This window comes from Budorcas taxicolor, chromosome 3, assembly GCF_023091745.1.
Source record: "Budorcas taxicolor isolate Tak-1 chromosome 3, Takin1.1, whole genome shotgun sequence".
Taxonomy (NCBI): domain Eukaryota; kingdom Metazoa; phylum Chordata; class Mammalia; order Artiodactyla; family Bovidae; genus Budorcas; species Budorcas taxicolor.
This window is the reverse complement of record NC_068912.1, coordinates 102008958-102034603: the sequence shown is the minus strand read 5'-3', so window position 1 is coordinate 102034603 and position 25646 is coordinate 102008958. Positions and strand designations below refer to the sequence as shown.

General features: G+C 52.8%; 2 protein-coding genes across 4 annotated transcripts in view; one reads left to right on the top strand and one right to left on the bottom strand.

Annotated features, from left to right (window-relative positions):
• Window positions 1–474: 474 nt before the first annotated feature.
• On the top strand, window positions 475–10035 carry DMAP1 (DNA methyltransferase 1 associated protein 1). The gene is made up of 11 exons (XM_052637883.1): window positions 475–560; window positions 743–892; window positions 1409–1500; window positions 1749–1944; window positions 7829–7987; window positions 8110–8277; window positions 8542–8727; window positions 8827–8898; window positions 9182–9254; window positions 9401–9696; window positions 9923–10035. The coding sequence occupies exons 2-11, from the start codon at window positions 788–790 to the stop codon at window positions 9980–9982; spliced, it is 1407 nt and encodes a 468-aa protein (XP_052493843.1). The 5' UTR covers window positions 475–560; window positions 743–787; the 3' UTR covers window positions 9983–10035.
• Window positions 10036–10424: 389 nt separating this feature from the next.
• The window catches only part of ERI3 (ERI1 exoribonuclease family member 3), a 132866-nt gene continuing 117644 nt past the window's right edge, over window positions 10425–25646 (bottom strand). For all 3 annotated transcript variants that reach the window (XM_052637888.1, XM_052637889.1, XM_052637890.1), the window contains one exon: window positions 10425–10951. In XM_052637888.1, the coding sequence (XP_052493848.1) occupies window positions 10869–10951 (83 nt within the window). In that variant the 3' untranslated portion in view covers window positions 10425–10868. The remainder of the gene's footprint in view (window positions 10952–25646) is intronic.

Genomic DNA, 25646 nt, shown 5'->3' with positions numbered 1-25646 from the left:
TCAGAGAAGTTGCAACCGGGGGTCCCCACCTCACACCATCTTGGCAGCCGCCCTGGCAAGCTCTGCCTTGTCTGGTTGATCTCTTCAATGCTCAGCAGTGTCTGTTACGTACTTAGCACTTAATGAACAGAGGCAATTAACACCACTAATTCATTTAATGGAAAAAGGCACCGTGTTAATGTATTACATGGATTATTGGCACTTCGTTTACGCAGGTACCATGACAGTTTCCACTTTGAAGAAACGAGTGCAGAGAAATTAAGCGACTCCCAAGGTCACAAAGCTGTGCACTCTCTTTTCATTGCGCGATGGCGCAACGCAGAGGGAAAATGCCAGAACTCCAGGCAGTCCAAGAAACTGGCGAGCTCCTGGGAGGCAAGGTAGGTGACAGGCTCTGCGCGGTCAGTAGTTTTCATACTGGGTTGCCAGCCGGCTTGCTTTCCGCTAGCACAGACCGGAAGCGTTCCTGTCGGCCACGTTTCTAAAGCGCACGACCGGAAGTTTCTGTCCGCGGCTTTGAGGAGATAGTGGAGCCGCTGGGCTGCAGCCGGGAAGCCTAGGTGTGGAGGCGCTGAGACTTAGGAGACAGCTGGGGCCGTTGGGGAGACTCAGGTGGCGGGACACTGGCGAGGTCCCGACCTGACCCTGGGCCAGTCTCGTCCTCGCGGCCCGCCTCCTCACCCCGCCCCCACTTGGGGCTGAAGTGGCTCCGCCTCCTGATCTGAGCCTGGTCCCTCTTCAGGCACTGACCCTTGACCTCGGGGCGCTCCCCCATCCTTTGGGCGCGATGGCTACAGGTGCGGATGTCCGGGACATTCTAGAACTCGGGGGTCCAGAGGGAGATGCAGCCTCTGGGACCATCAGCAAGAAGGACATTATCAATCCAGACAAGGTAGCAGTGGTGCCTGGCAGTTGGGTAGCGGGAGTGAAGTGGTGAGGAGGAGTGACAACAGACGAGGGCTCGAGGAGAGATGGGGTGCCGCACTGGAGTGAGACGGGCGGTAAAAGATGTGGCATAGCGGGACAGAGAGCGTGTGTCACCTTGGTGAGGTGGGACGGAGGGGGGGACACGCGCGGAAAGTGGTGGGGACCAAGAGAGTGTGACATGTGTAGGCGAGGACCTGGAGAGTGACACTTGTGTGGGATATTTGGGGGAGGGGCATCAAGTCGGGGTGACCATGCTGAGATACTGGAGAAGTAGCTTCTCCTCTGACAGGTCGCGCTCTGAGGTTAGAGGCGCCCCTGGAGTGGGTTTCTGTACCTTCATAGTGGGTCATGATGTGTCAGAGTGTGAGTGTGTGTCGCTCTACCTGTAGGTGCTGGTTTGTTCAGGGATTGAGCTGGGCTAAAGAATTTTCAGGAAAGGGAGTTTAGGCTGTGGTTCCTCTCCTGTGGTTTCCCTCCCCAGAAAAAGTCCAAGAAGTCCTCGGAGACACTGACCTTCAAGAGGCCCGAGGGCATGCACCGGGAGGTCTATGCACTGCTCTACTCTGACAAGAAGCAAGTATTAGAACCCCAGGGCCCCAGGCTTAGGCCCCTGACCAGCCTGCCTGTCCCTAACTCCTGATTATCCCAGCCAGTTTCCTCCTCACCCGGGGCTCTTGCTTGCCTACTAGGATGCAGGAGCTCGCTGTCTCACTCCAGGACGTGACTTTCTTGCTCTAGGGTAGAGCAGTGGCCTGGGTCCAAAGGCTCTCTGCACACCTTCTGACTGTATAATCTCCCACCTCCTTAAACCCTGCTCCCAGGGATGCACCCCCACTGCTGCCCAGTGACACTGGCCAAGGCTACCGCACAGTGAAGGCCAAGTTGGGCTCCAAGAAGGTACGGCCCTGGAAGTGGATGCCATTCACCAACCCAGCCCGCAAGGATGGAGCCATGTTCTTCCACTGGCGAAGGGCAGCAGAGGAGGGCAAGGACTACCCCTTCGCCAGGTTCAATAAGGTGAGCCACCACCATGGGGACATAGGCCAAGGTTGTGCCCACCTACTCTGAGCCACATGCCTGAGCTCTCCAGTCTCCTGGTTGGCTCCAGAGGCACTCTCAGACCAGGTCTCGACCATGGTTGCCCACTCAGTCCTTGGGACGCATGCCTGCAGGGTCTTCTCTGCCCTTGGGGTCCTGTCCTCTCCTAGCCCTGCTCTGATTTTTGGGGTGCTGCCTTGGCCTTTCAGTTGTCGCTGTTCTTCAGAGCTATGTCCTAGGTGCTCTACTCTTCTCTCTCTCTCCTTTCTCCCTAGTGTGTCTCATTTACACCATGACCTCAGTTACCCTCTCTATGTCTCTAACCCCAGCTTAATATCTCCAGTCCAGAGCAGCAGTTCCCATATATCCAGTCGTTTGCTTACCTCTCTCCCTAAAGGCCCCACAGGTACTTCAGATCAAGTGGATTCCTGTAAGCATAACTTATCATCTTCCCTCTGTTCCCCACCCCTAAACCTGTTCCCCACATCAGTGAATGACACCACCATCCACCCAGTTACCCAAACCAGAAATGTGGGACTCATCCTTAACTAAGCCTCCTTTAGCACTCATATTATTTCAGTCAACAACAGAACAAAGAAAGTAGGGAAGACATACAACAAACATGGAAACAAATAAGTTGGATTCTTTCAGATAGGACCGATCAATGAAACCAGGATATGAAGCGAGATAAAGAGGGAACTTGTAGATGTAGGGGAGGCCTAATTTAGGTAGGGTGGTCAGGGAGGGCCGCTCTGAGAAGCTAGGATTTGAGCTAGACCTCAGTGATACATCTCATCATGAGTCCTGCTGATGGTTTCTATATAAATGACATCTGCCTATGTTCTTCATTCTCTGTACCAGCACCCTAGCCCACACTGATTTTTCTCTGGTCTAGATGACTGAGGCTCAGATGGAACAGGGCCCTACCCAGACTTACCCAGCCAGTGAGAAACAGCTGGGCTAGGCCAAGATTCCCTAGCCATTGTTTAAGCCACTACACAATATGGACCCCAGTCCCTGCAGCTTAGAGCAGCCTAATCTTTGAGCCTGAAAGCCCAAGGGTCTTGTAGCTGGACTCCCAAAGTCCTGACTTCTTTCCCCTCAGCCAGTACATCCACTTGCACCTGGATATGTTCCCCTGAATGGCTCACAGGCTTTTCAGACTCAGCATGTCCAGGTGTGACCCATCATTCTCCCCTATACTGCCAAATTGCTTTTTCTCCACCTCACCACCATCTTTAGGCCCTTCAGGTCCAGTGGAGGGAGAGGCTGGAGATGTAAGACTGAGTATCTAAGAGGTAGGAGGTTTGAGGTGGGGGAGGAAAGGTTGGATGAGACAATTCAAGGTGAAAAAAAGACTGTTCATTTTGTATTTTGTAAATACTGCTCCATGCCAGGACTTCCCTTGTAGCTCAGTGGTAAAGAATCCACCTGCCAGTGCAGGAGATGCAAGTTCGATCGCTGGCCTGGGAAGATCCCCTGGAGAAGGAAATGGCAACCCATTCCAGTATTCTTGCCTGAGAAATTCCATGCACAGAGGAGCCTGGTGGGCTACAGTTCATGGGGTTGCAAGAATTGGATATGACTTAGCGACTAAACTATATATGTGACACACACATTAGTTCAATTCAGTTGCTCAGTTGTGTCCGACTCTTTGCAACCTCGTGAATCTCAGCATGCCAGGCCTCCCTGTCCATCACCAACTCCCGGAGTTCACTCAGATTCACATCCATCGAGTCATTGATGCCATCCAGCCATCTCATCCTCTTTCGTCCCCTTCTCCTGCCCCCAATCCCTCCCAGCATCAGAGTCTTTTCCAATGAGTCAACTCTTCGCATGAGGTGGCCAAAGTACTGGAGTTTCAGCTTTAGCATCATTCCTTCCAAAGAAATCCCAGGGCTGATCTCCTTCAGAATGGACTGGTTGGATCTCCTTGCAGTCCAAGGGACTCTCAAGAGTCTTCTCCAACACCACAGTTCAAAAGCATCAATTCTTCGGTGCTCAGCCTTCTTCACAGTCCAACTCCCACATCCATACATGACCACTGGAAAAACCATAGCCTTGACTAGATGGACCTTAGTCGGCACACACACATATATATATAAATTTTCTTATTCTTTTCTGTTTTAGTTTATTACAAGTTAATTGAATATAGTTCCCTGTGTTATGCAGTAGGACCTTTTTTATCTGTTTCATATATGGTAGTTTGTATCTGCTAATCCCCAATTTCCTAATTTATCCCTCCCCTATCCCCATTTGGGAACCATAAATGTGTTTCCTGTGTATGTGAGTCTGTTTCTGTTTTGTGAATAAGTTCATGTGTATCATATTTGGATTCCACATATAAGTGATATCATCTTTGTCTTTGTCTGACTTCTCTAGTTGCATCTATGTTGCTGCAAATGGCATAATTTCATTCTTTTTTATGGCTGAGCAGTATTCCATTGTGTATATACACCAGTTTTCTTTATCCGTTCACTGTCAGTAGGCCTTCAGGTTGCTTCCATGTCTTAACTGTTGTCAGTCGTGCTGCTGTGAGCATAGGGGTGCATGTGTCTTTGAAATTAGAGTTTTCTCCAGGTATCTGCCCAGGCACAGGATTCTGGGTCATAAGGTATTGAACTGACTCTTGAAGGATGTCACCAGGTAACAGTAGGAAAGACTACAGTGACTTGTTCAGGCAGAGGAGTCATCGTGAGCAAAGACATAAACGAAAAATCAGTCATGTGTATGGGATGCTGTGGGCATTTCCCTGTTGATGAAGCCTGAAGTCCAGGACAGAACATGGTGGGAGAAGAGGCCTGAGAGGCTAGCAGGGCTGAGTCAGGCAGGGCTTGGCAGGCAGGCTCAGAAATGGGCTTTGCACTGATGTCTTTGGGGAGCCACTAGTAGGTTTTAAGTAGAATGGTGTCAGGGTCAGATTTGAGTTTTAGAAAGATTGTGGTGATTATGGGTGGAGAACGAAGCCAGGGTAAGGAAACTAACCATCTTCCCGCCAATGCTGCTCATTCCTGGGGTCGTGCTTTGAGTCAGTGGCTCCGCATATGATTTCTTGCTCAAGCCAGCAACTCAGGAGTTACTTGTGACAGCATCTTCCCTCACCCCTTATGGCCAGTTGTCACAACCTGTGATGTTTAAAGCCTCTCAAGTCTGTGCCCTTTTCTTTACCCTCTGCTGCTACTGCTTTATTTCAGGCCTCTTCACTTCCTACCTGGATTATTTCTTAAACCTGCCAGTTGGTCTCCCCAGCTCATATTTCACCCCCTCTGTCTTCACTGTTGCCAGGGTGGTCTTTGTAGAAGAGAATCATGACTATCTCACTCCTCTCTTTAAAACTAACCTTTCTGGCTCCCATCACCTACAAAATGAATTCCAGACTCCTTAACAGGCGTATAGGCCTGCAGCAGCTCCCCTCTGCTGACTCTCCAGGCTCTCTCAGGCCTTTCCCTGTCTTGCCGTTTTCTTGTTCCCCTCATGTGTCCTGATGCTTCTGGCCATTTCTATCTCATCACTGTTTACATGGTCCCCCTGCTTAGGAGTCTCTCCACTGCATTCTCTCACCAGTTCACTTCTATTATACTTAACCAGGCCTCATTTATCTCTTCCCTGTCAACCCTTGTCCCAGGCTGAATCAGGTGTCACTCATTACATCCTAGGCATACCTTTGTCATCAATTTTGCCTCACTGTACTAAATTAGTTTTGCAGCCGGACCGTGAGCTCCGAGAAGGTAAGGCCCATCTTACTCAGCATTGTGTCCCTAGCATAGGTCTAGCAGGCCCATGATATTAATAAATATTGGCTGATCTCTCTTGATTGACTGTGAACTTCTTTTTATTTTTATGGCTGCGCCATGTGGCTTGCGGGATCTTAGTTCCCCAACCAGGATTCAAACCTGGGCCCCAGCAGTGAAAGTGCCAACTTCTAACCTTTGGACCATCAGGGAATTCCCTGATCATGAGCTTCTTGAGAACAGGACCAGCTACACTGTTCCTGAGCATATTTTTTTTTTAGTTAAATGGAATTAAAATGCATAGGAGGGATACGTAACCAACTGCAGAGAGATCAGAAGGATGAGAAGTTTTCTAGGTAGAAGAAATGTGGAAGTGAGAAGGCATTTCAGGCAAGAACAGCAAAGGCTGAGGGGGAGAGCCTGGTATATTCCAGTAACTGCTAGTTGCTCAGCTGGAACTTAGGGTCCATGAAGGACAGTGGTTGCAGAGGGAGGCCAGGTCATTTACCATGTGTTCACTGATTGATTGAGTAAATATTCATTAATACCTACAGTGTGCAGGTCCTGTGCTGAACCCAGGAGGTAGGAAGTGATCCAGACAACCCTTGATCTTGGCAAGTTTGAAAATTATCCAGAAGGCACTTTCAAAGTATCAGGGAGCCTTTGAGGGGTTTCATAAGTGATGGTTGGGTAACATCAGTTATATATTCTAGAACAGTGCTTTTCGAATTATCTGTGATAAAGGACATTTTTTAAAATTTCCCAATTCATCAGAGACTACTGAAGAGAGTAAAATTGTAAGAAAAGACAGAGCATCAGTCCATGCTTCTTCTGAATTATTTAGCAGCATATGATGCTGTAGAATTGTCGTGAAGCTTTCTAAATGCTTATTCTCATTTCTGTGCTTACTGTAGACCAGGTTTGTAGCAGCACTGGTCTAAAGGCTGCCCTTTAGCAGTGTCAGAGAGGTCCCATCTTGGCTGCAGATGGAGAATTGCCCGGAAGAGGATTACATGGAGGCAGAGAGACCAGTGGGGAGGCTGTATCTCTATCCAGGCAAGGGGGTAGTGATGGTCTGGACACGGGCATGGCAGTGGAGAATTGGGAGGTAAAAGCCACAGATTTGGGAAAGAGGAGGGGTTCAAGGGTAAAGGTAGGAATTAAAGATGCCTCCTAGGGTTCTTGCTTGGGTGATGCCAACATTGAGATCTGAACTGGAGGAGATAGAAGTTTGAGGGAGCACAGTGAGCTCAGTACTGAACATACTGAATTTTTTTTATTGAGGTATAACTGTTACATATATATTAGCTTCAGTTTAGAAGGTAATGATCCCGTATTTGTATATAGTGTGAAATGGTCACCCCAGTGAATCTAGTTAACACGTATCACCTGAACACATTCAGTTTGAGATGTATGTAGGACTTCCAGTAGGAAATGTCCCAGAGGCTGCTGGACACAAGGGTTTTGAGAGCCAGTGTCGTTTGATGGAGAAACTTCCCAGGTCCAGCCTAGCACTGTCTCCTTCCTGGGGTCTCTTGACTGACAGACCCAGCCCATAGTGGTGCTGTTTCCCCTGAGGGAGGTCTGGGGGACGGGGCATGGGGGTTGGGATGGGGGTTTATGCTGGGAGCAGGATTCAGGTGCCTTTTCTATAGAGATGAAACCTTGGCCAGCTTGGGGAGCTGCAAGTCTCCCTGTCACCACTGGGTGGCAGGAGTGCTTCAGACAAGTGTTCCCTGCTAGGGGCTCCTGGACCTTTCTCTGGAACTTAGCCGTCTGCCCTACTCCAGAGTTGACCCTTGGACTCCACAGACACGCTTACCTGTGGGCCCCTTACCTTAACCATGGGGTCAGGAGCATGTGTTTTGTGCAGTTAGTCCTGGAGTGGATCCAGAGGCGGGCGACAGTCCTGGAGCCTATCAGGGCCTTTGGTCAAGCCATCAGTTTCTTTCCTTGCTCTGGAACCATCTCCAGGGGTCCTGTGCAGGGTCCCAGGCAGAGGATCTGCTTTTGTCCAGCGCAGGGATGGGCAATCAACAGGAGGGACTGTGGTCACGGGGCTGCAGCCTGTGCGACGTGCCATGACGCGGGCGTGCCTGTCCCCCTCCGCACCGCCCCACCCCTGCTTGTAGACAGTGCAGGTGCCCGTGTACTCAGAGCAGGAGTACCAGCTCTACCTTCATGACGATGCTTGGACAAAGGCAGAGACCGACCACCTCTTTGACCTCAGCCGCCGCTTTGATCTGCGTTTTGTCGTCATCCATGACCGGTATGACCACCAGCAGTTCAAGGTGAGCTGGCGCCTTGTTATCTGCTTGTGTGCCCAACCCCCAGGCCCGGCAGGCCGGTAGCTCCGTGCCTTCTTTTTCACACACCTCTGAGCGTTTGTCTCTCTCTCCATGTCTGTCCTTAGAAGCGTTCTGTGGAGGACTTGAAGGAGCGGTACTACCACATCTGTGCCAAGCTTGCCAACGTGCGGGCTGTGCCAGGCACAGACCTCAAGATACCAGTATTTGATGCTGGGCACGAGCGACGGCGGAAGGAACAGCTGGAGCGTCTCTATAACCGGACCCCAGAGCAGGTCAGCGCCGAGTCCCACAGACTCTTCAAGCCCTGAGACCCCTGACCACTGCCTCCATCCTGCACGCCCTCGGCTCCCCTACTGCCCCCGCCCTCACTCCATCCAGTCCCACCCCTCACTAGCCACCCTCCCTGCTCCCTGCACCTCCCTCCTGGCCCCTTGCTGCTCAGAGTCCCTCACAGACTGCCCAGCACCCCTCCATCTCCCTCTCTCCCCTCACTGCCCCTTGAATTTCACACTCCTCTCAGCGTCTCTCTTTCCCAGGTGGCGGAGGAGGAGTACTTGCTGCAGGAGCTGCGCAAGATCGAGGCCCGGAAGAAGGAGCGGGAGAAGCGCAGCCAGGACCTGCAGAAGCTGATCACGGCGGCAGACACCACTGCCGAGCAGCGGCGCACGGAACGCAAGGCCCCCAAGAAGAAGCTCCCCCAGAAAAAGGAGGCTGAGAAGCCGGTGTGGAGACTAAGCCAGCCCAGCTCAGGGTGGGGGGCTGGGACTAACATTGGGCCCTCTCCCTGTGACACCCTGGTCTCCATAACTGCTCCTCCCCAGGCTGTTCCTGAGACGGCAGGCATCAAGTTCCCGGACTTCAAGTCTGCGGGCGTCACGCTGCGGAGCCAGCGGGTACGTGAGTCACCTTGTTCTCTGTGTCTGGGCTCTATGGCCTGAGCGCTGTGGCCAGGGGCCTGGAGCAGGTGGAGGCGGACACACAGGGTCTCAGGCGAACGCCAGGCTGAGCTCAGCCTTCAGCCTCTTCTCCTCACTGGTTGTAGACCCAGAGCTGCCTCTAGGGGTGAACTTCTCTCCTAGTCCTCCCCACCCCGCCCCAGTTCCTTTCGTCCCCTTCATTCTAAACCGCTTGTCGGGAGAGGGTCCTGCTTGAGCTGAGCTGCCTGGGTCATTGCAGATGAAGCTGCCCAGCTCTGTGGGACAGAAAAAGATCAAGGCCCTGGAACAGATGCTGCTGGAGCTGGGTGTGGGTGAGTGTGGGGGCTGGGCCCCTCAGGATGGACCTTCCCACCAACCCCCTCCCTCCTCCCCAGGCGAGGTTGTGGATGAAGGCTGGGTGGTAGGAGGCAGTTCTTGCTGCTGGCCTCCCACCACTGTGCCTCCTGCCCGCCCACAGAGCTGAGCCCAACGCCCACAGAGGAGCTGGTGCACATGTTCAATGAGCTGCGGAGTGACCTGGTGCTGCTCTACGAGCTCAAGCAGGCCTGCGCCAACTGCGAGTACGAACTGCAGATGCTGCGGCACCGGCACGAGGCGCTGGCGCGGGCTGGCGTGCTGGGGGGCCCCACCACCCCGGCCTCGGGCCCGGCCCCGGCCCCGGCCGAGCCAGCGGTGTCTGAACCCACTCTTGGCTCTGACCCCAGCAAGGACGCCATCATCGATGTGGTGGGCGCACCCCTCACGCCCAATTCGGTAAGAGGCTGGACCGACCAGGAGAGCTCCAGCTGGCCCTGCTAGTGAGCACATGCACGTGCATGCACGGGCCCCACCCCCTCTAGCACCCGAAACAGGGATCATCACTCTGAGGGGTTCTGAGAATGAGTGGGTGGCCAGTGGGCGTCACCTTCCTGACTCAGCATGAAACACAGGCACCGAGCCCGAGTCCAGCCATTGACCTCGGCACCTTGTGTCTCCTCAGAGGAAGCGGCGGGAATCGGCCTCCAGCTCCTCTTCTGTGAAGAAAGCCAAGAAGCCATGAGAGGCCCCACAGGGTGTGGGACGCTGCTGTGTAAATAGAGCTGCTGAGCTGGACTGGGCTGCCTCCTTTTCCTCTCACCACTTTTGACGCCCCTGGCTGGGAGGGTGGCCGGGAGGAGTGGCCCTGGGGCTTGCCTGCGCTGAGGCCCTTGGCAGCCCTTTAACCAGTGACCAGCTCCCCCAACTCCTGTATCCGGGAACACCCATCGTTCTACACTTGGGTTGGTTCGCACACAGCATCCCAGCTGCTTCTCACACAGCCTCGTGCTCAAGACAGTCCCCGCAGCCCTGTGCATATTCAGAGGGTCTCAGGTGCTCCACTGATGCCAGCTCTGCTTACTGGTGGCCTTGAGCACAGGGCAGCCTGGCGTGTGTGCTGTCCCCCACACGTCCAGATGCCGTCAGGCCCGGCACCACCTGGTCCACACACACACACCCAGGGCCTCATTTCCCCGACTTTATTCAGTGGCACGTTCACAGCAGGGACGGGGGCAGACACGAGGTGGGGCCTGATCTGTCCTGGAGCCCTGGGGGCACCACACACCATGCACTACAGATGGGAGGGGGCACAGGGGGGCTTGGTGGCCCCAGCAGAAGCCTGTGTATTGGGAGGAGGCGGTGAGGAGGAGGTCCCCCAGCCCAGGCCCACAGTGGGAGGGGCTGATCCTGGGCTGAGGTTGAGAGGTGGGGATAGGGGGCACAAAGTGTCTGTTCCAGAGGGGCCAAGTGGCCAGGCCTTACCCAGGGCAGAAGCCCACAGGGCGGGCTGGGGGACACTCTGGACGCAGAGCTGTGCCACTCTCCCTTTGCCCCTCTGGTGAGGGAGAGGAAGGTTCTGGGCTGGGCCAAGCAGCTACCCTGTCCTGCCCCATCCCATCCTCGGCCAGTCAGAACGGCTTTGACGTCTGCTTGAAGATGAAGCCTCGATACGCGAGTGTCTTCATGATGTTGGCAATATTCTTGCAGTCATCTAAAAGGAGGGAGAGGAGACAGTTAGGTGGGCCCCAGATCCTTCCCCTGTGGGCCCACAGGTGCTCCTAAACGGGTGTTATGGGAAGCAGGATTGGATTCAGGAGCCAAAGGCTCTAAACCAGGGGGGTCCTATCCCCAGGTGGCAGCATCTCCAGCTTCAGGTTGGGTCGGCAGGAAGCCTGGTCTCAGGGCCTCAGTCCCATAATTCATGCTGGAAATTGGCCAGCGTGTCCCGCCCGGCCCCAGCGGTGATGTATGGGCGCCGTCGCAGTAAGAAAAAGGCAGAGTAAATGTGTAATTTCTCCCTTGACGGCCCCCGGCCGCTGGGCGATCCTTCTTGTTGCCGCCGCGTGGGGACGGCCCGTCCGCCACACTCCGTCTTCCCGCCACCCTCCTTGATGTCTCCATTTCATTACTGTGCGGCCATTCATCACGCCCACGGCCAGGGTGACTTTGCCGGCGCTTGCGTGTGTGTGGGAGATGTGGCCCAGGACATAATCACTGGTGACAAGGCACAAGCCTTGGCACTTCCAGTCGGGGCCCCAGGCTCACAACGCTCCAGCAGCAGCTGCCTGGGTGCCTGGTTCTGTGCAGCCCCGGCCAGCAGAGAAGGGCCAGGTCTGTGGTCCTCTCACGCCCTGGCCAGCAACCTTCTCCCAGACATGCCCGTGGAGCTCAGCCCAAGCTCGCTCTCCTTCCCAGGTAGGCTTCAGACCCTGACTCTAGCAGTATCTCAGATTAAAGACATCTGCGCCTGCCAGATCCTGGCAGCAGTGTCTTCAGTATTGATTCCCATGAGAAACTCCATGGTGAAAGCCATCCCAGACCCCAGACACGGGTAGCCACAGGCGCAGGTACTCCTGGAGCCTCAGTGTCATGGTCACGGACCAGGACTCCCTGCACCACCCGCCTCCCACATCCCATAGGTGGCTCCTATACCACAACCGGGACAGCTGCCACAGCCCTTACAAGACCGATGCCAGGACTGCAGAAGCACTGTACATCGATCTCATAATCAGGTGGGGGGGGGGTAAGGTCAAGGTGAGGTCAGGAGGCCCTGCATCTGTCAAGGACCAACCCCCTCCAGTAAGCTCCCAGCCTCTCCTTGCCAGGATCTTAGACTAGGAAAGGAGACCGACCAGAGCTAGGACAACTGTGGGAGTGGGGCAAGTCCGGTCAGGCCAAGCCTTATGCCATCAGCTGGACCCCAGCTCTGCAGACCCTGCAAAGGGCAGACAAGTCACACATGGTCCTGTTTCTCAGGGCTCAAGATGGATGTAGCCAGCTGGGGTGGATGTGGACACAGACAGGTGACCCAGGCATTTGGGAAGCCATGAAGGCTGGTCTGAGGCAGAACAGTGAGAAGACAGATGGGTGGGTAGTGGCGGCCATGGCAACTCCAGACATGACCCATCCTTGTGGTTTATGGGCCGGACACGCGCCCTGCTCAGCTGCCGCCCCGTCATTTGTCTCCCTTACTGTGCACGCCTAGTCTGTGGGGGTAGAGGGTGGAGGGAGGGGGCTGCGACAGGAGGAGCCAGGCAGCCGACAGGAAGGGGAATGGGGCAAGGCTGTGCAGGAGGGGCGGGTGTGGGAGCGGGACAGAAGGGCCTTAACGACAGAGTCCAGGAGCTGTGATGGTACTGTTGATAGGGTGATTTTCTTCCCAAGTAAATCTGGCCTTGTCAGGGCACCTCCAGTCCTTCCTGTCTCTGACACTCTGGGGACCATGGCCACTGTGCATATTAAGAATAAGTCCCCTCGTTATCTGCAATTACCCAGCGGCCACACACCTCATTTCTTCCAGCAGAAAAGAAAATTAGTTTTCTATTGACTTCATCTGGCTCCTCCCTCGTTGCTGGACAAATCGCTCAGTCTGCCTCCCCTGGCCCAAGTGAATGTGCCCAGCCCCTCCCCCCAGGCCACCAGCCATCCAGTGGGCAAGCACTGATCTCCCACCTGTGCCTGGCCTGGGGCTGGGTGAAGGTCCATGCACCCCACTCTCAGCCCTGACCTCTCCTCACTCTACACCCTGGAGGGGTCCATCCACATCCCGAGCTCCAGCTACTTCTGAAAACTGCCTCCTGAGCTCCAGGCCACAGATCCAGATACCTTGGGAACATCTCCTAGATTCACACACAAACTCAAAACGGCCAGCAGTGAGCTAGTTTCCTCCCCCCAGCTCCTTCACTCTCCCGTGTTCTCCATCACGGTGAATGGCACCCCGAAATGTCCCAGAAGAAGCCCGACCAAGCCTGGCATGCTGCCGGCTCCCCCAGTCCAATCAAGCATGAACTGAAGGCTTTGTCGTCCTCTCTCCTCTTCTTCCCTTCACTCTGGCACCTCCTCCCAGTCCAGAGCCCAGCATCTCCTGCTCTTCCAACAGCAGCAGCTTCTTTCTCCCCTTTAATCCATTCTCACAGCCAAAGTGATTTTTCTCACACAAATCCGATCACGTTCTTTTCTCCTTAAATCTCTTCAGTGGCTTCCCTGCCCTCAAGTCCACACACTCATTATGACTTCAAGGTTAAAGCCCTGCAAAACCGGACCCCTGCTATCTCTGGTCTCACCCCTGCCACTCTCTACCCTCAACCCCCGGATTCCAGCCTCAAGGGGCCACTTCCTGTTTTCTGAAAATGACAAAGTAGGTTTTGGAGTCAGACAGACCTGTTTCTAGTCTTAACTTCGCCCGTTGGCAAGTTTCCCCAAACTTCAGGTTCACCGGGGCGATAAGAGGTGCTACCTGAGTGTTATGCGAGGAATGAGCGAGTGAAACTGCCACCTTGTCTGCCCATGCTTTATGTCTGGAATAGCTCCTCTTCTTGATGGGTAGGGAAGGATGCTAGTTTTCAGGATGGTCCAGTGGTGAGAAGGTGTGTACTGTACAATCTGTGGTATAGGTGACATAGGGGCCAGCACACTTGGTAAAACCACTTATCACTCATGCCACAAACTCTGACTACCGACTTCGTCCACCGGGGATTCCGGAGTCTAACTTGTTGTAACTCGTCTATCATAATGAAGAGAGACCCAGACTGGGCTCATCCAGCAGGTCAGTACTACTGCAGTTTTGGGCTTCCACCCCTGGAAGCTGACCTAAGAGTCAGCACTCCACTGATCAGCACAGACACAAATCTGGGCTTTTAATAGTACGTTCAGATAGAGCTCTGGGTGAGCCTGATAACAACATGGCCTCCCGAAAGTCCTCGGCTCGAAGCCCTGGGTCAGCAGTCCCATCTTGTGGCCCATCACAGAGTGACTGGGAATAGCCTGAGGCTGTTCTGGGGGGTCAAGAGCAGGGAGCCTTGTGCCCACAGCAGAGGCCTCTAACAGTAGGTCTTCCACACCTCCAAATTCTAGAAGACTAACCTGTATTTGGAGAAGGCAATGCATCCCACTCCAGTACTCTTGCCTGGCAAATCCCATGGACGGAGGAGCCTGGTGGGCTGCAGTCCATGGGGTCGCTAAGAGTTGGACAAGACTGAGCAACTTCACTTTCACTTTTCACTTTCATGCATTGGAGAAGGAAATGGCAACCCACTCCAGTGTTCTTGCCTGGAGAATCCCAGGGACGGGGTAGCCTGGTGGGCTGCTGTCTATGAGGTTGCACAGAGTTGGACACAACTGAAGTGACTTAGCAGCACCAGTGGCAACCTGTTTTTATGTTCCTGCAGGATCATCAACTTGTGACAAGACCGCCCTCATCTTTTGGGGGGCATTAATATTTTCAATGTTGGAATTAATTCTTAATGTTTTTATATTGCCAAGGCTGTAATGGGGGGGAGGGGCTAGTTGCATACATTCCTCAAAGGTGAGTGGGGTCAGCACTTAACAGGATGAGCTTGCTGGCTGGGCCCAAGGGTAGTCAAATACCTGCTTGGCAAGGTAGCTGCTAGTGGAGGGTGGCTCAGATCGCTCAGGACAGCCTGTGAGAATTCACACGGGGCAGCCCCCTGCAGCTGACACGCTCCAGCTGGTGCCCTTGTCTGGGACCTGAAAGAGGACAGGATGCGGAGCCTGGGCCAGGGCCACCCTCAGGAGGGAAGGGGCAGCAGGAAGCTCTTGGAGGGCTATCTATCCACACACTCACTCATTCAGCAAATACACTGACACCTCCTGGGTGTCAGGTGCACAGGCCCATGCTGGGCCACAGCCTGCAGACCCTGCAGCTCCCTGCCCTCGAGGAACTTCAGAGACTGCATCTGCAGGTGGCACAGTGTGAACAATGCTGTGCGAAACGCAGGCACCAAAAAGGGCACTTCGTTCAGTCAAGGATCAGGAGAAGATTCCTGGGAGGAGTAAGTTAAAAATGCAGAAGCAGCTAGCCAGCAAGGTGGGGAGGTGTTCTCAGCATAGTGAACAGCACAGGCGCACTTTCAATGGGAAATGTGGGGTGTCCCCCCAAATTTAAGATGAGCAGATGGTGGGTGGAGGTGAAGAAGAGACAGGGGAGTGGCGAGGTCAGCACTGGCTGGCCAGAAGAATGCAGAGCCCCAAATGCCAAACTAAGGAGCTTTAATTTCTTTATTCTGGGAATGATGGTGAAGACACATGTTTGAGGAGCATGATGGGCTCCGATTTGAGTTTCAGAATTATCCTTTGAGGACTGGAGGGGTTAACCCAGAAGGCAGAGATACCAGCTAGCAGACTGTACTATGTATTTCTGGTCTAGGTCAGAAATGCTGGCCCAGAACAGGCCAGTGATGGTGGAGATGAAGGTGTAGAGAGAATGGTCATGTGGAGAAGCGGAGACAAGAGATTTTCAGGAAATAGAATGAGCAAGACTTCATGAGGGGTCTAGGAGGGCTGGAGGAGGCACAAGTCTAGGATGTGAGTACTATTCACTGTAATAAGGCAAACGGAGAAAGTACAGGTTTAGGTCAGTGATGAACTCAGGTTCAGATGTATTAAGTCTTGAGACGTCTATGGGGCAACTAAACTTATCAGGCATTTCTTTTATGGCTTCTGGGCATTATAGCTTGCTTAAACAGGCCTTCCCTATCCCAGTATTATTAGAGAACTATCATATATTTTCACCTAATACTTTGTTTATAAAAACTCTGACTTTTTAGTCTGCCTAGAATTTACTTTTCTATGTGGTGAGAAGCAGATCTAACTTGCTTTTCCCCTAGTGGATAGCCAGCTGTCTTGTCACCACTGACTCAACTGTCCACACCTGCCCCACACTTTTGAAATGATCCCTCTCATATATACGGAGAAGGCAACGACACCCCACTCCAGTACTCTTGCCTGGAAAATCCCATGGACGGAGGAGCCTGGAAGGCTGCAGTCCATGGGGTCCCTGAGGGTTGGGCACGACTGAGCGACTTCACTTTCACTTTTCTGCATTGGAGAAGGAAATGGCAACCCACTCCAGTGTTCTTGTCTGGAGAATCCCAGGGACGGGGGAGCCTGGTGGGCTGCCCACTATGGGGCTGCACAGAGTCGGACACGACTGAAGTGACTTAGCAGTAGCAGCTCATATATACAATTTCCATACGTGGATCTGTTAGAGCCAGGAAAGAGAATGAACATGAAATGACCAGAGAGGCAAATCATACTGAGAGGACACCCAGAGCAGAAGGGTAACAAGCTGCTGACCTTATGAGGCTGTGAGGCAGTGAGGCCTAAAGGAAGACTCAGACACTACTGAGGTCCCCTGCCTAAAACACTCAGCATGCAACACACTGTATAGTGATCTCCAGGAGCCAGCGAGGAACAGGGCTGGAGCACGCAAAGCAGGGACCCAAGAGATGGGTGGAGAGAACAGCGCAAGGAGCAGGAACCACTGGAAGGCAGACGGCAAGAACCTGGCGCGTGTCAGCATTCTAGAACCTCAGCCCATCTCTACCTCCTTCTGCCGCAGCACGCCTGAGCGCAAGGGATCAGAGGGACTGCCAGAGCAAATTCGCTCCCAGCCCCACGTGGGACATACTTACTCTAAGAAGTTATTGGCTGTTTATCTGAAACCCTAATCTAACTGGCATACTATGTTTTTATTGCTAATTCGGCTACTCGGTGCTGAGGGCAGCATCTCAAGCTATGGCTGGGCGCAGTTCAGGGCACAACAACAAACGGGAGCTCAGAAGACAGGAGACCAAGGCAGGGAATACAGGACTAAGCCAGCAGAGGGCCCCTGTGTATCCCTAGATTCTGGGTTCGAATCCAAACTCCATCACTGGACAACTGTATGAACACAAGCAGATTACTGTACTTTACTTAACCTCTCTGTGTTTCAGATTCTTCTCTAAAATGGGAATAATAATTCATAACTATAGCAACTACTTCCCTCAAAGGGTTGTTAAAAAGATGAAATGAGTTTTTATTTGTGAAGTGCTTAAAACAGTGGCTGGGTTAGTTTATTAGTAGTAGTATTGGTAGTGTTATTCCAATAGTATCCAATGATAATATTGTTATTCCAACAGAAATACTCTGCTATCCCCCAACTCCCATTCCTTGTCCCAGACACAGCCCACGCAGTCCCCAGGGACCACAGACAGGGTGACCTTGGCCCATCGGAAACACCCCACCCCAGACACAGATTCCCTTCTCCCCACCAACAGGGCTCCTGCAGCTCCCTGCCCTCCCCCCAGACAGGGCCCTCTTAGCCTCAACTCCAAAGTGACCCCTTCTTCCAGCCGCCCTCCACCCCGCACAACCCCCCTCCACCCCACCGAGGTGCCTGGAGGTGCCACAGGGCTGATGGTGAAGGATGACGGTGGTTCCACAATAAGGGGAAAAGGCAATTTCATCTTGATTAGCAGGCGATTTCTCTCTCCGTAATAAGCGCGCTCCAAATAATTAGCGTGTTTTACGTAATAATGAAATTACAGAAATGCAGTCCACTTATTCAAACAACTCACCATTACCATATTTTTAAATATTAGACTTAATTAGAGTTTATCACTTCAGAGAAGTATGCGGACCGAAGATGTTTTTAAAAAAATCCTCATAAAGTGTTTATTAAGCGCTGGTAAAGCTGGGATAATGATGTGTTTGGAAATTAAGGCAATCAAACACTTACCGCCGCTCCTGGAGGCCGGGCATGGAAATGAGGCCATTACACGCCCATTACCCGCCAGCTCGAAGCCACTTGGGGGGCGGGGAGAGGATGCGCCTGGCCGAGAGGGCACAGTGCCTGGAAACGCCTGTGCCAACAGCCCGAGACAGCCTGACCAGTAAGCACAGAATCACTTATAGGCCACTAACATGTGGCCACCAGGAGCCTGACTCAGACTTGGCCAGGCAGATGACGGGACAGGTTCCAAATGCCAAAGGCACCCAAGACTAACCTGGGTCCAGACTCCCAGGCCTGGCAGGACAAGTCAACTACATTCAAACCCCAGTGGAGTCTGGGACAGGAGCCTGATCAGGTAGCCAGAGAGGTCAATGAAAAGAGGCGGAAGCTGCAGACCCAAGTGTCCTCTCCCAATTCTAGGCCACACAGGTCTAGGCCACACAGGAAGGGAGCTGGCATGGTAGAGCAGGGGTCTAGGAGGAAGCCGGGGGACTGAGTCAGGGGCCGGGCTCAGGAACACACCTAGGGACAGACTCGGACTGGGCAAAGTAGGCAAGAAGGGTGGTGGCAGAGAGGGGCGGGTGGCTCCAGGCCCCATTTATCCCAGTGAATAACTAATTCCAGAATTTATAGTGCTGGGTTTTTGTTCTGTGGCCATTTATATCTGCGAGGGGAGGAAATGAAGAGGCAGCGCGGACGCCACATCTTTCTGTGTTATTGCTTGTCTGCCATTTGCAAATCATTATTAATTGTGGGCCCTGGTGGCGGGCCGGGCGGGGGCCGGGCCGGGTACATCCACATAGCTCTTCATCAAGGACCCCAGCCGCTGCCCCAGAGAGCCAATTACCCCGCCCTGATTGGGATCAGATAAAGAGGGAATTTTTACAAATTAGGGAATAAATAGAATTTCCACACAGGGCGCGGGCAGGACCTGAGAGGCTGTAATGAAAAACCATCCGTCACCATCAGCGCGGGCTGGGCACGCAGCCCCGGCACTCCCTCCCTTTGTGGGCCCGCCCTAATGCTCACGGGCCCAGGCGTACAGGTCTAAGGACACCCCAAAGCCCTCCAAGGCCTGGAAGCAGGGAGAGGAGTTCCCACTGGGGCGCATGCACACCCACTGGGCCCAGCTTTGACACGATCCCTGTTGCCTTACCCTTTCCCTGTCTGCCTCTCCCTCAGGGTCTTGACAGGAGGAGACTGAGGCAGTCCTGAGTTGGGGACCATGGGGCAGAGACCACATCCATGCCCCTCCAGCTATGGCAGCCCCAGGGCAGAGCCCCAGCCCCGTGGACCAGTCACTCTGGGCTCCCATTAGCGCTCCTCCCCTTGGATCATTAAATATGTATATCTTATTACACGCCTTGTTAGAGTATCGAGCTCTATTGACTGATGATAAATCCTGAGCCTCGTCCTGGCCATAAATTTATCTGGAGATGATGAAGACTCAATAATCTAGTCAGGCAGATAATATCATCGGGCCTTAAAAAAGATCATTACATTATATGTCAGAATTAAAAGTGAAATACGCCGTAGTAACAGGGCGGCTGCTCTGGCCATTACAACGGGTGCCTGCCTCCCCCCACTGATCCCCAGCCAAGACCCCACCGGGCTAGAGGGGCCAAGAAGCCTCACCTTCCTCTTGGCTCTGGACACCATAGCTAAAAGTGCTTGATAACCTAAGGCCAAGTAAAGAGGATCTGGTGTGGGAGGGGAGCAGGGAAGAAGTGGCCACTAAGAACTACGGAGCACACCTGCCATGCCTGGCAGCCTCTTCTGCCCCAACCAAGCTCCCACCTTAGCCTGTCCCTAGCGGTCTCCTGTGGAACTGTCTTCCGGGGGCCCTGGAGTGGCTCCACTGGGAAGGTGATGGGGCTTCCCCTCCTTCCAGAATGGCCTGACCAATGAGGGCAGATTCTTTCCAGAATGGACACCCAGGACACAGAGAGGTTAGGCTGCTTGTCTGCATGCCCCAGGCACCTGTGACCTGGCCCCAGACCCACGGGACAGCAGCCTATCTGAGGTCTGTCCTGGGAGCATGTGCTATCAACACAGACCACGGCCACCTCCCTCCCGGGAGCCCTGCCTGTCACGGCCTCTGCATCCTGCCGTTTGCGAACCTTGCTGCCAGCCTCTTAGTGTTTGCCGTCGGCACTAACAACCATCTCCGTTATATCTTATTTTCACCCATTTCCACAATCACACCTTCCACCTTGCTAACCTCCTCCACTGTTCTTCCTTTGAAATACTAAATTCATATATCCCTACTGAAAGTGAAGTGAAAGCGCTTAGTCATGTCTGACTCTTAGCGACCCCGTGGATTGTATCCCACCAGGCTCCTCCGTCCATGGGATTTTCCAGGCAAGAGTACTGGAGTGGGTTGCCATTCCCTTCTCCAGGGGGTCTTCCCAACCCAGGGATCGAACCCGGGTCTCTTGCATTGCAGACAGACGCTTTACCGTCTGAGCCACCAGGGAAGCCCCAAACAGGGGTTTTCCCAACTCAGGGATTGAACCTGGGTCTCCTGCACTGCAGATTCTTTCCCATCTGAGGCACCAGGGAAGCCTTTCTTTCCCCTCACTGGAACCTCAAAACCATTTCGATCCCTCATCTCTCCAGGTACATCCCCCTTCTGGTCTTTCTGCCCACTGTTGACTGCTTATCCAACAGCCACTCCCTCTCTGCAGAGCTAGTGGAGCCCGCTCCTCCTTCACTGACCCAGGGGGAACCCCCAGGGTCTGAGCCATTTGTGGGGATCCTAACCCCTTGCCAGTCATGGGTTTAGGAGCGGCCAAGCATTCTGGCTACTGGGATATGATGGTAAGTTTGCTGAAAGACGTTCCAAGAAAATTTCTTGACTCTTAAGAAGAGAAGCATGAGGGGGAAATAGTCCTTTATATTCTGGCTGGACGTTTTCATGTCTGTACATCATGTCTGGGACCAAAGAAGCCATCTCCCAGCCTTGAGGGCAGTTAGTCTGTGAAAAACATGCTGAAGATAAAAGGACAGAGAAACGAAAAACAAAAAAACCCTGAATGTCCTTGATGACACTGCTGAGATGCCAAATGAACCAACCCTAGGATAACCTTACCTCTCTTGTGATGTAATAAACCCTCTTATTGTTTAAGATTTAAACTGGGTTTTCTTTTTCTTGTAGGCAAAAGCATAGTAACTGATACAGAATGTAAAGGCAGGAAAGAGAGTGAGAAAATAAATCAGGGGAGGCAAAGGGCAGCAAGGGCACTATTTGAGGCTAGGGAATTGGTAACCCCTGTTATGTTATCTTAAAATATTTGCTCAAAATGTTTTCCTGCTATATCTCAGGATACAGGCCATGTTACCATAAAGGCTAAAAGAAGTCAAGCTTAGATGGGAACCCAGGAGAAAACAGAGGGAAGAAAATACAACTTTACTGAGAAAGGATTTTTATGTATGTGACGTGCAATTTAAGTAGACTTTTTCAAAGTCCCACAGCAATACAAAGTCAACAGACTCACTCATGGTTTCTTCTTCCTCCCCTGCCCTTCTTAGCAATGTCACTTCCAATGTCTAGATTATCTCATGGTCCAAAATGGCTGCTGAAGCTCCAACCATCACATCCACATTTTAGGAAAGAGGAAGAAGTAAAAAAGCAAGACTAATGTACTTTCCAGCTGAGTCATTTCCCTTTCAGTATTGCTCCTGAAAGGGATAGGTGTGTTCAGTGTGTTCAGGCCCGCACACTTTTCTTTTTATCTCACTAGCCAGAACTCAGAGATATTAGCATCTAGTTGTATGAGAAACTTAAAGAAAGTAGCATTTAACTGGGTACATCATGTTACCCCTAATTATCCAGGGGCTCTATCTAATGAGGAAGAAGGTCAATGGCTATTGGGTACATACCAAGTAGTTTTGGTCCAGGCAACGTAACGGATACACCTCACTTTGGAGCCTGGATTCCACAGTCCATCATCTCAGTCCTTTCTTGCCAGTAGTTTCAACTCTCTCGCTCCCTTTTCCTCCCATCACCCTTGCCTGGAAAAACCAAACTCTGCCTTCTTTAAGCTTACATCTGGGCTGAGTGTGACTAGAGAAAATAGTAACCTTACAGGCTCACGTGACTCATAAAATCAGAGTCATCGACCTCAGCTGGGTGTATAAACACCACCCCATTTTCTGTGTGCATGCACTCTTTTTCCTTAGTGACAATCTCATGTTTTCTCTACTTTCTACAACTCTCTAACCCCTACCCCCAGCATCACCCGACTGCCTCACCCACACAATCTTGTCTCCTACTTCACAGGAAGCACAGAAGCCAGCCCCCTGCACCTGGGCCGGTCCCAGCCTTTCATCCTGATACAGCAGAGGAACTGTCCTGAAGTTACTTCCGAAGCCACCCTCTCCCCAACTCTACCTGGCTTCTGGAGTCTACCCTGACTGCTTTTCAGGGGTCTTACATTGTGAGTAACCTCCGTTCTCTCTGATACAGCTTCAGTGGGCTGACTCCGGCCTTGAGACGCTTCTCTGGGTTTCAGTGGCACCACCCTTTCTCCCCTCCCCTCCTCCAGCCTCCAGGCCTTTCCTCCTGACCACGGTCATTAGCCTTCCTCCCTTTAGACTCTCTGCACTCTCCCTCAGCAAATGTAAGCTTTATTTACCACCTATCTTCTAATAGTTTCTCAACCTGTACACCTACTACCATCCTCTTGGTCCAGGAGTCAACCTCTCTCAACCAGGTGACATTACTGCCCCCTCTCCACCTCCTCCTCCATGGTGTCCTTCTAAGCCACAAATCTGGTCATTTCACTCCGTCTTAAACCCCTTCAATGCTCCTGGAACAGAAAAAGGACATCAGTAGAAATGTCGTGAAACTGAAATAAGGCCTTTTGTTTAATAAGCAGTAAGGGACCAATGCTAACGGCCTGGTGCTGATGGCTGCACTGCAACTGGGCAAGAGGCTAACACTAGGGAAAGCGGGGTAAGAGAAGCTTCTGCAAACAGAAAACCAGTTCCAAGTAAAAAGTTTAAGAGTTCATAATTCAAACCACCACCACCACTTTCAACAAAGCCTCACTGCTCCAAGGATAGTGTCCAAACTCCTCCACTCAGTTCCGGGGATCTACCCAGGGTCCCTCTCGGGCCTCATCTTTCCCACACTCCTGTCGGACTGTGGAATTCAGCCTCTTCTCCCTCTTGGCTTTTCCACATGTTCTTCCTTCTGCCTGGGAAGCTCTTCCCCCACTGCTAGGCCGTTCTGAGGGACAGAAGTTTGCTGCGGTTTCCTGAGGTCCTTGCCTGCACCCCCATGTTGACGTTAGGAACCCCTTCTGTGTGTTCCCACAGCACCCACTGTTCCTCCATGTGACTGCCTCTTGTCACCCCCTGCTGGACCACAAATCCCTTGACGGCACTCCTGTTATCTCCACAGAAGCCCTCAGTAAATATGCAATAAGTGGAGGAAGGGAAGGACTGGAGGAAAAGAAAGAGGGAAGGATGGGGGGACAAGATCACGTGAGCCTACTCTGGCCCTGATACCTGCTGCCTGCAGCCCAGACAGGCCCCAGCCCCAATCCTGCCCCAGGTTCCCACGTGCTGGCAGCTTCGGCTCCTTTCCCACCTCCACTCGTTCCGAGTATCTTTATCTCCCCAAGATCTCCTGTGCCAGAGACAGGTTGGGACCTGAGCTCTCATTGACCTGGCCAGCCCGTCCTGAATCAAGACATCTAGGGGCAGAAGGAGCAGTGTTGGGCTCCACAGTCCCTGCCAGTGATGCCCTGGAGAAGGGCCTAAGCAAGCCTGGGGACTCTGGGAGCGGGGGCTGCCCTCCCTAAGCCCAGTCCCACCTGGTAAATATTTCATCCTCAAGCTGCTCAGCTAATCCCTATTAATTTCAATACCGCCGCCTTGCCTGGCTCAGCTCCCAATGCATTATTTATCCCCTTTGTTTGTTTGTCGCTAACAGGTGGGCCCCAGCGGAGGCGCTGACTGGGGACAAGCCCACTCCATCACAGTGTGGCTGTGAATTAATCATGAGGACTAATGGGAACCACCTCAGCTCCAGGCACTTCCCTAGCCCCCTCCCCCTGCCCTGGCACCCAGGGGTGGGCCTGAGCTGTCTCAGCACAGCTTAACTCAATTCAAAACAACACATTTTATCCACTATCTACCCATAGGAGTCAGACACTATGTTATGGTTCGGGGACACAAGCTGAACGAAACAGACAGAAATTCCTGCCTTCAGGGAACTTTCAATCTAGTGCAGCGGAGCGGGGAGGGGGCATTTAACAGATTCTTAGTGAGGACTATGACGGCATGCTCCAAAGGTCGAGTGTGCAGGGGAGGGGACCTGACCAAGGCTAGGAGTCAAGGACTCTTCCTTGAACAGCAAACTGAGCTGTGCTCCGAAGGATGCGCAGGACTGAATTAGGCTAAGGGTGGGAATGGGGGCTCCCAAGGAAAATAAAGCCAGGTGGGAAAGCCCGGAGGTAAATGAAGGCATGGCAGGTTCCAGAGAATGAGGAAGGGTGCTGTGTGCTGCAGTACAGGGGGCATGAGGAGAGAGGCTTCAGAAGGGGCCCCTACATCAACGAGGCCCAGCCTGGGTATGCTCCTCTCCCTAAGTGACCAGCATTTGTCCCAGGAGATTAGCACAGAGTCCTCCCAAACACCTGGACACAAGCACACACTCACACCACCTCTGCTGACTTGAGCAGTGTCTGAATTGCTTGCCCTTTGTGCCTGTGGCACTGGACAAGTGGTCAAGACTGTAAGCCTTCAGCTGCACAGATCAGGAAATTCAGGTGAGCATTTGGCCTGGAGGACTCTGAGGAGGCCAGTGTGGGCCTCTGAATGCCTGGAAGCTTAGGTGTGGCAGGCCAGGAATGGGGACACTGACTGGCCTCAGCCACCATGCTCAAATCACCTCCTAGGAAGGAAGTGGCCTCATCTCTGAAAACTCAGCACCAGACTGGGCACCCAGAAGACCCCAGCAAACACCTTCTGAATGAATCACTGCACAAAAATGAATGCCCACCATCTCCCACAAAGATCTTTCCCCAGACACTCGCCTCAAGTTTCCCAGAGATTTATATAGATAAACGAGCTAACTCATAAGCAGGGTGGTACAATACTTTCATGGTAAGCCTCACAGGTAGGCACCATCAACAATCCCACTTTAAAGAGGAGGAAACAGAGGCCCTGGAAGGTGGATGACTTACCCAGGACCACACAACCCAAAATGATGGATGTAATCAGAATGAGATCAGCATGGCTCCAGGCTCCTGGCAGGTCCATAGATCTGCCCCTTCTGTGGAGGGATTTCCCCCAGGAATCTCCCTTGGTGACTCCAGGGATCCCCAATCTTGAGAGCAATCCTAAAAGGGACCTTGTTTATGAACCAAATGTAGCTCTGCCAAGGCAAAGACCTCACAGTGCACATGCTTGGGGGTTTGTAATTCTATTCAAAGTGGTCACTTTGAAAATCCATATGTCTCCAGGCTCTCCGTACATCACGGTGTCAAGTCATGGAGCAGTGGCATCCATCAGCAGCTCCCAACGCCAGGGCCTGGGTGCCCAGGTGCCTGTCCTTACTAGGGGCTGCTCTGGCAGCATTAGCCACGCTGTGAGAAGGCTCAGGCTAGCCTGCCTGCTTGACCCAGCCTTACCCTGACCCAAACGCCTGCTCTACCCCGCTCAG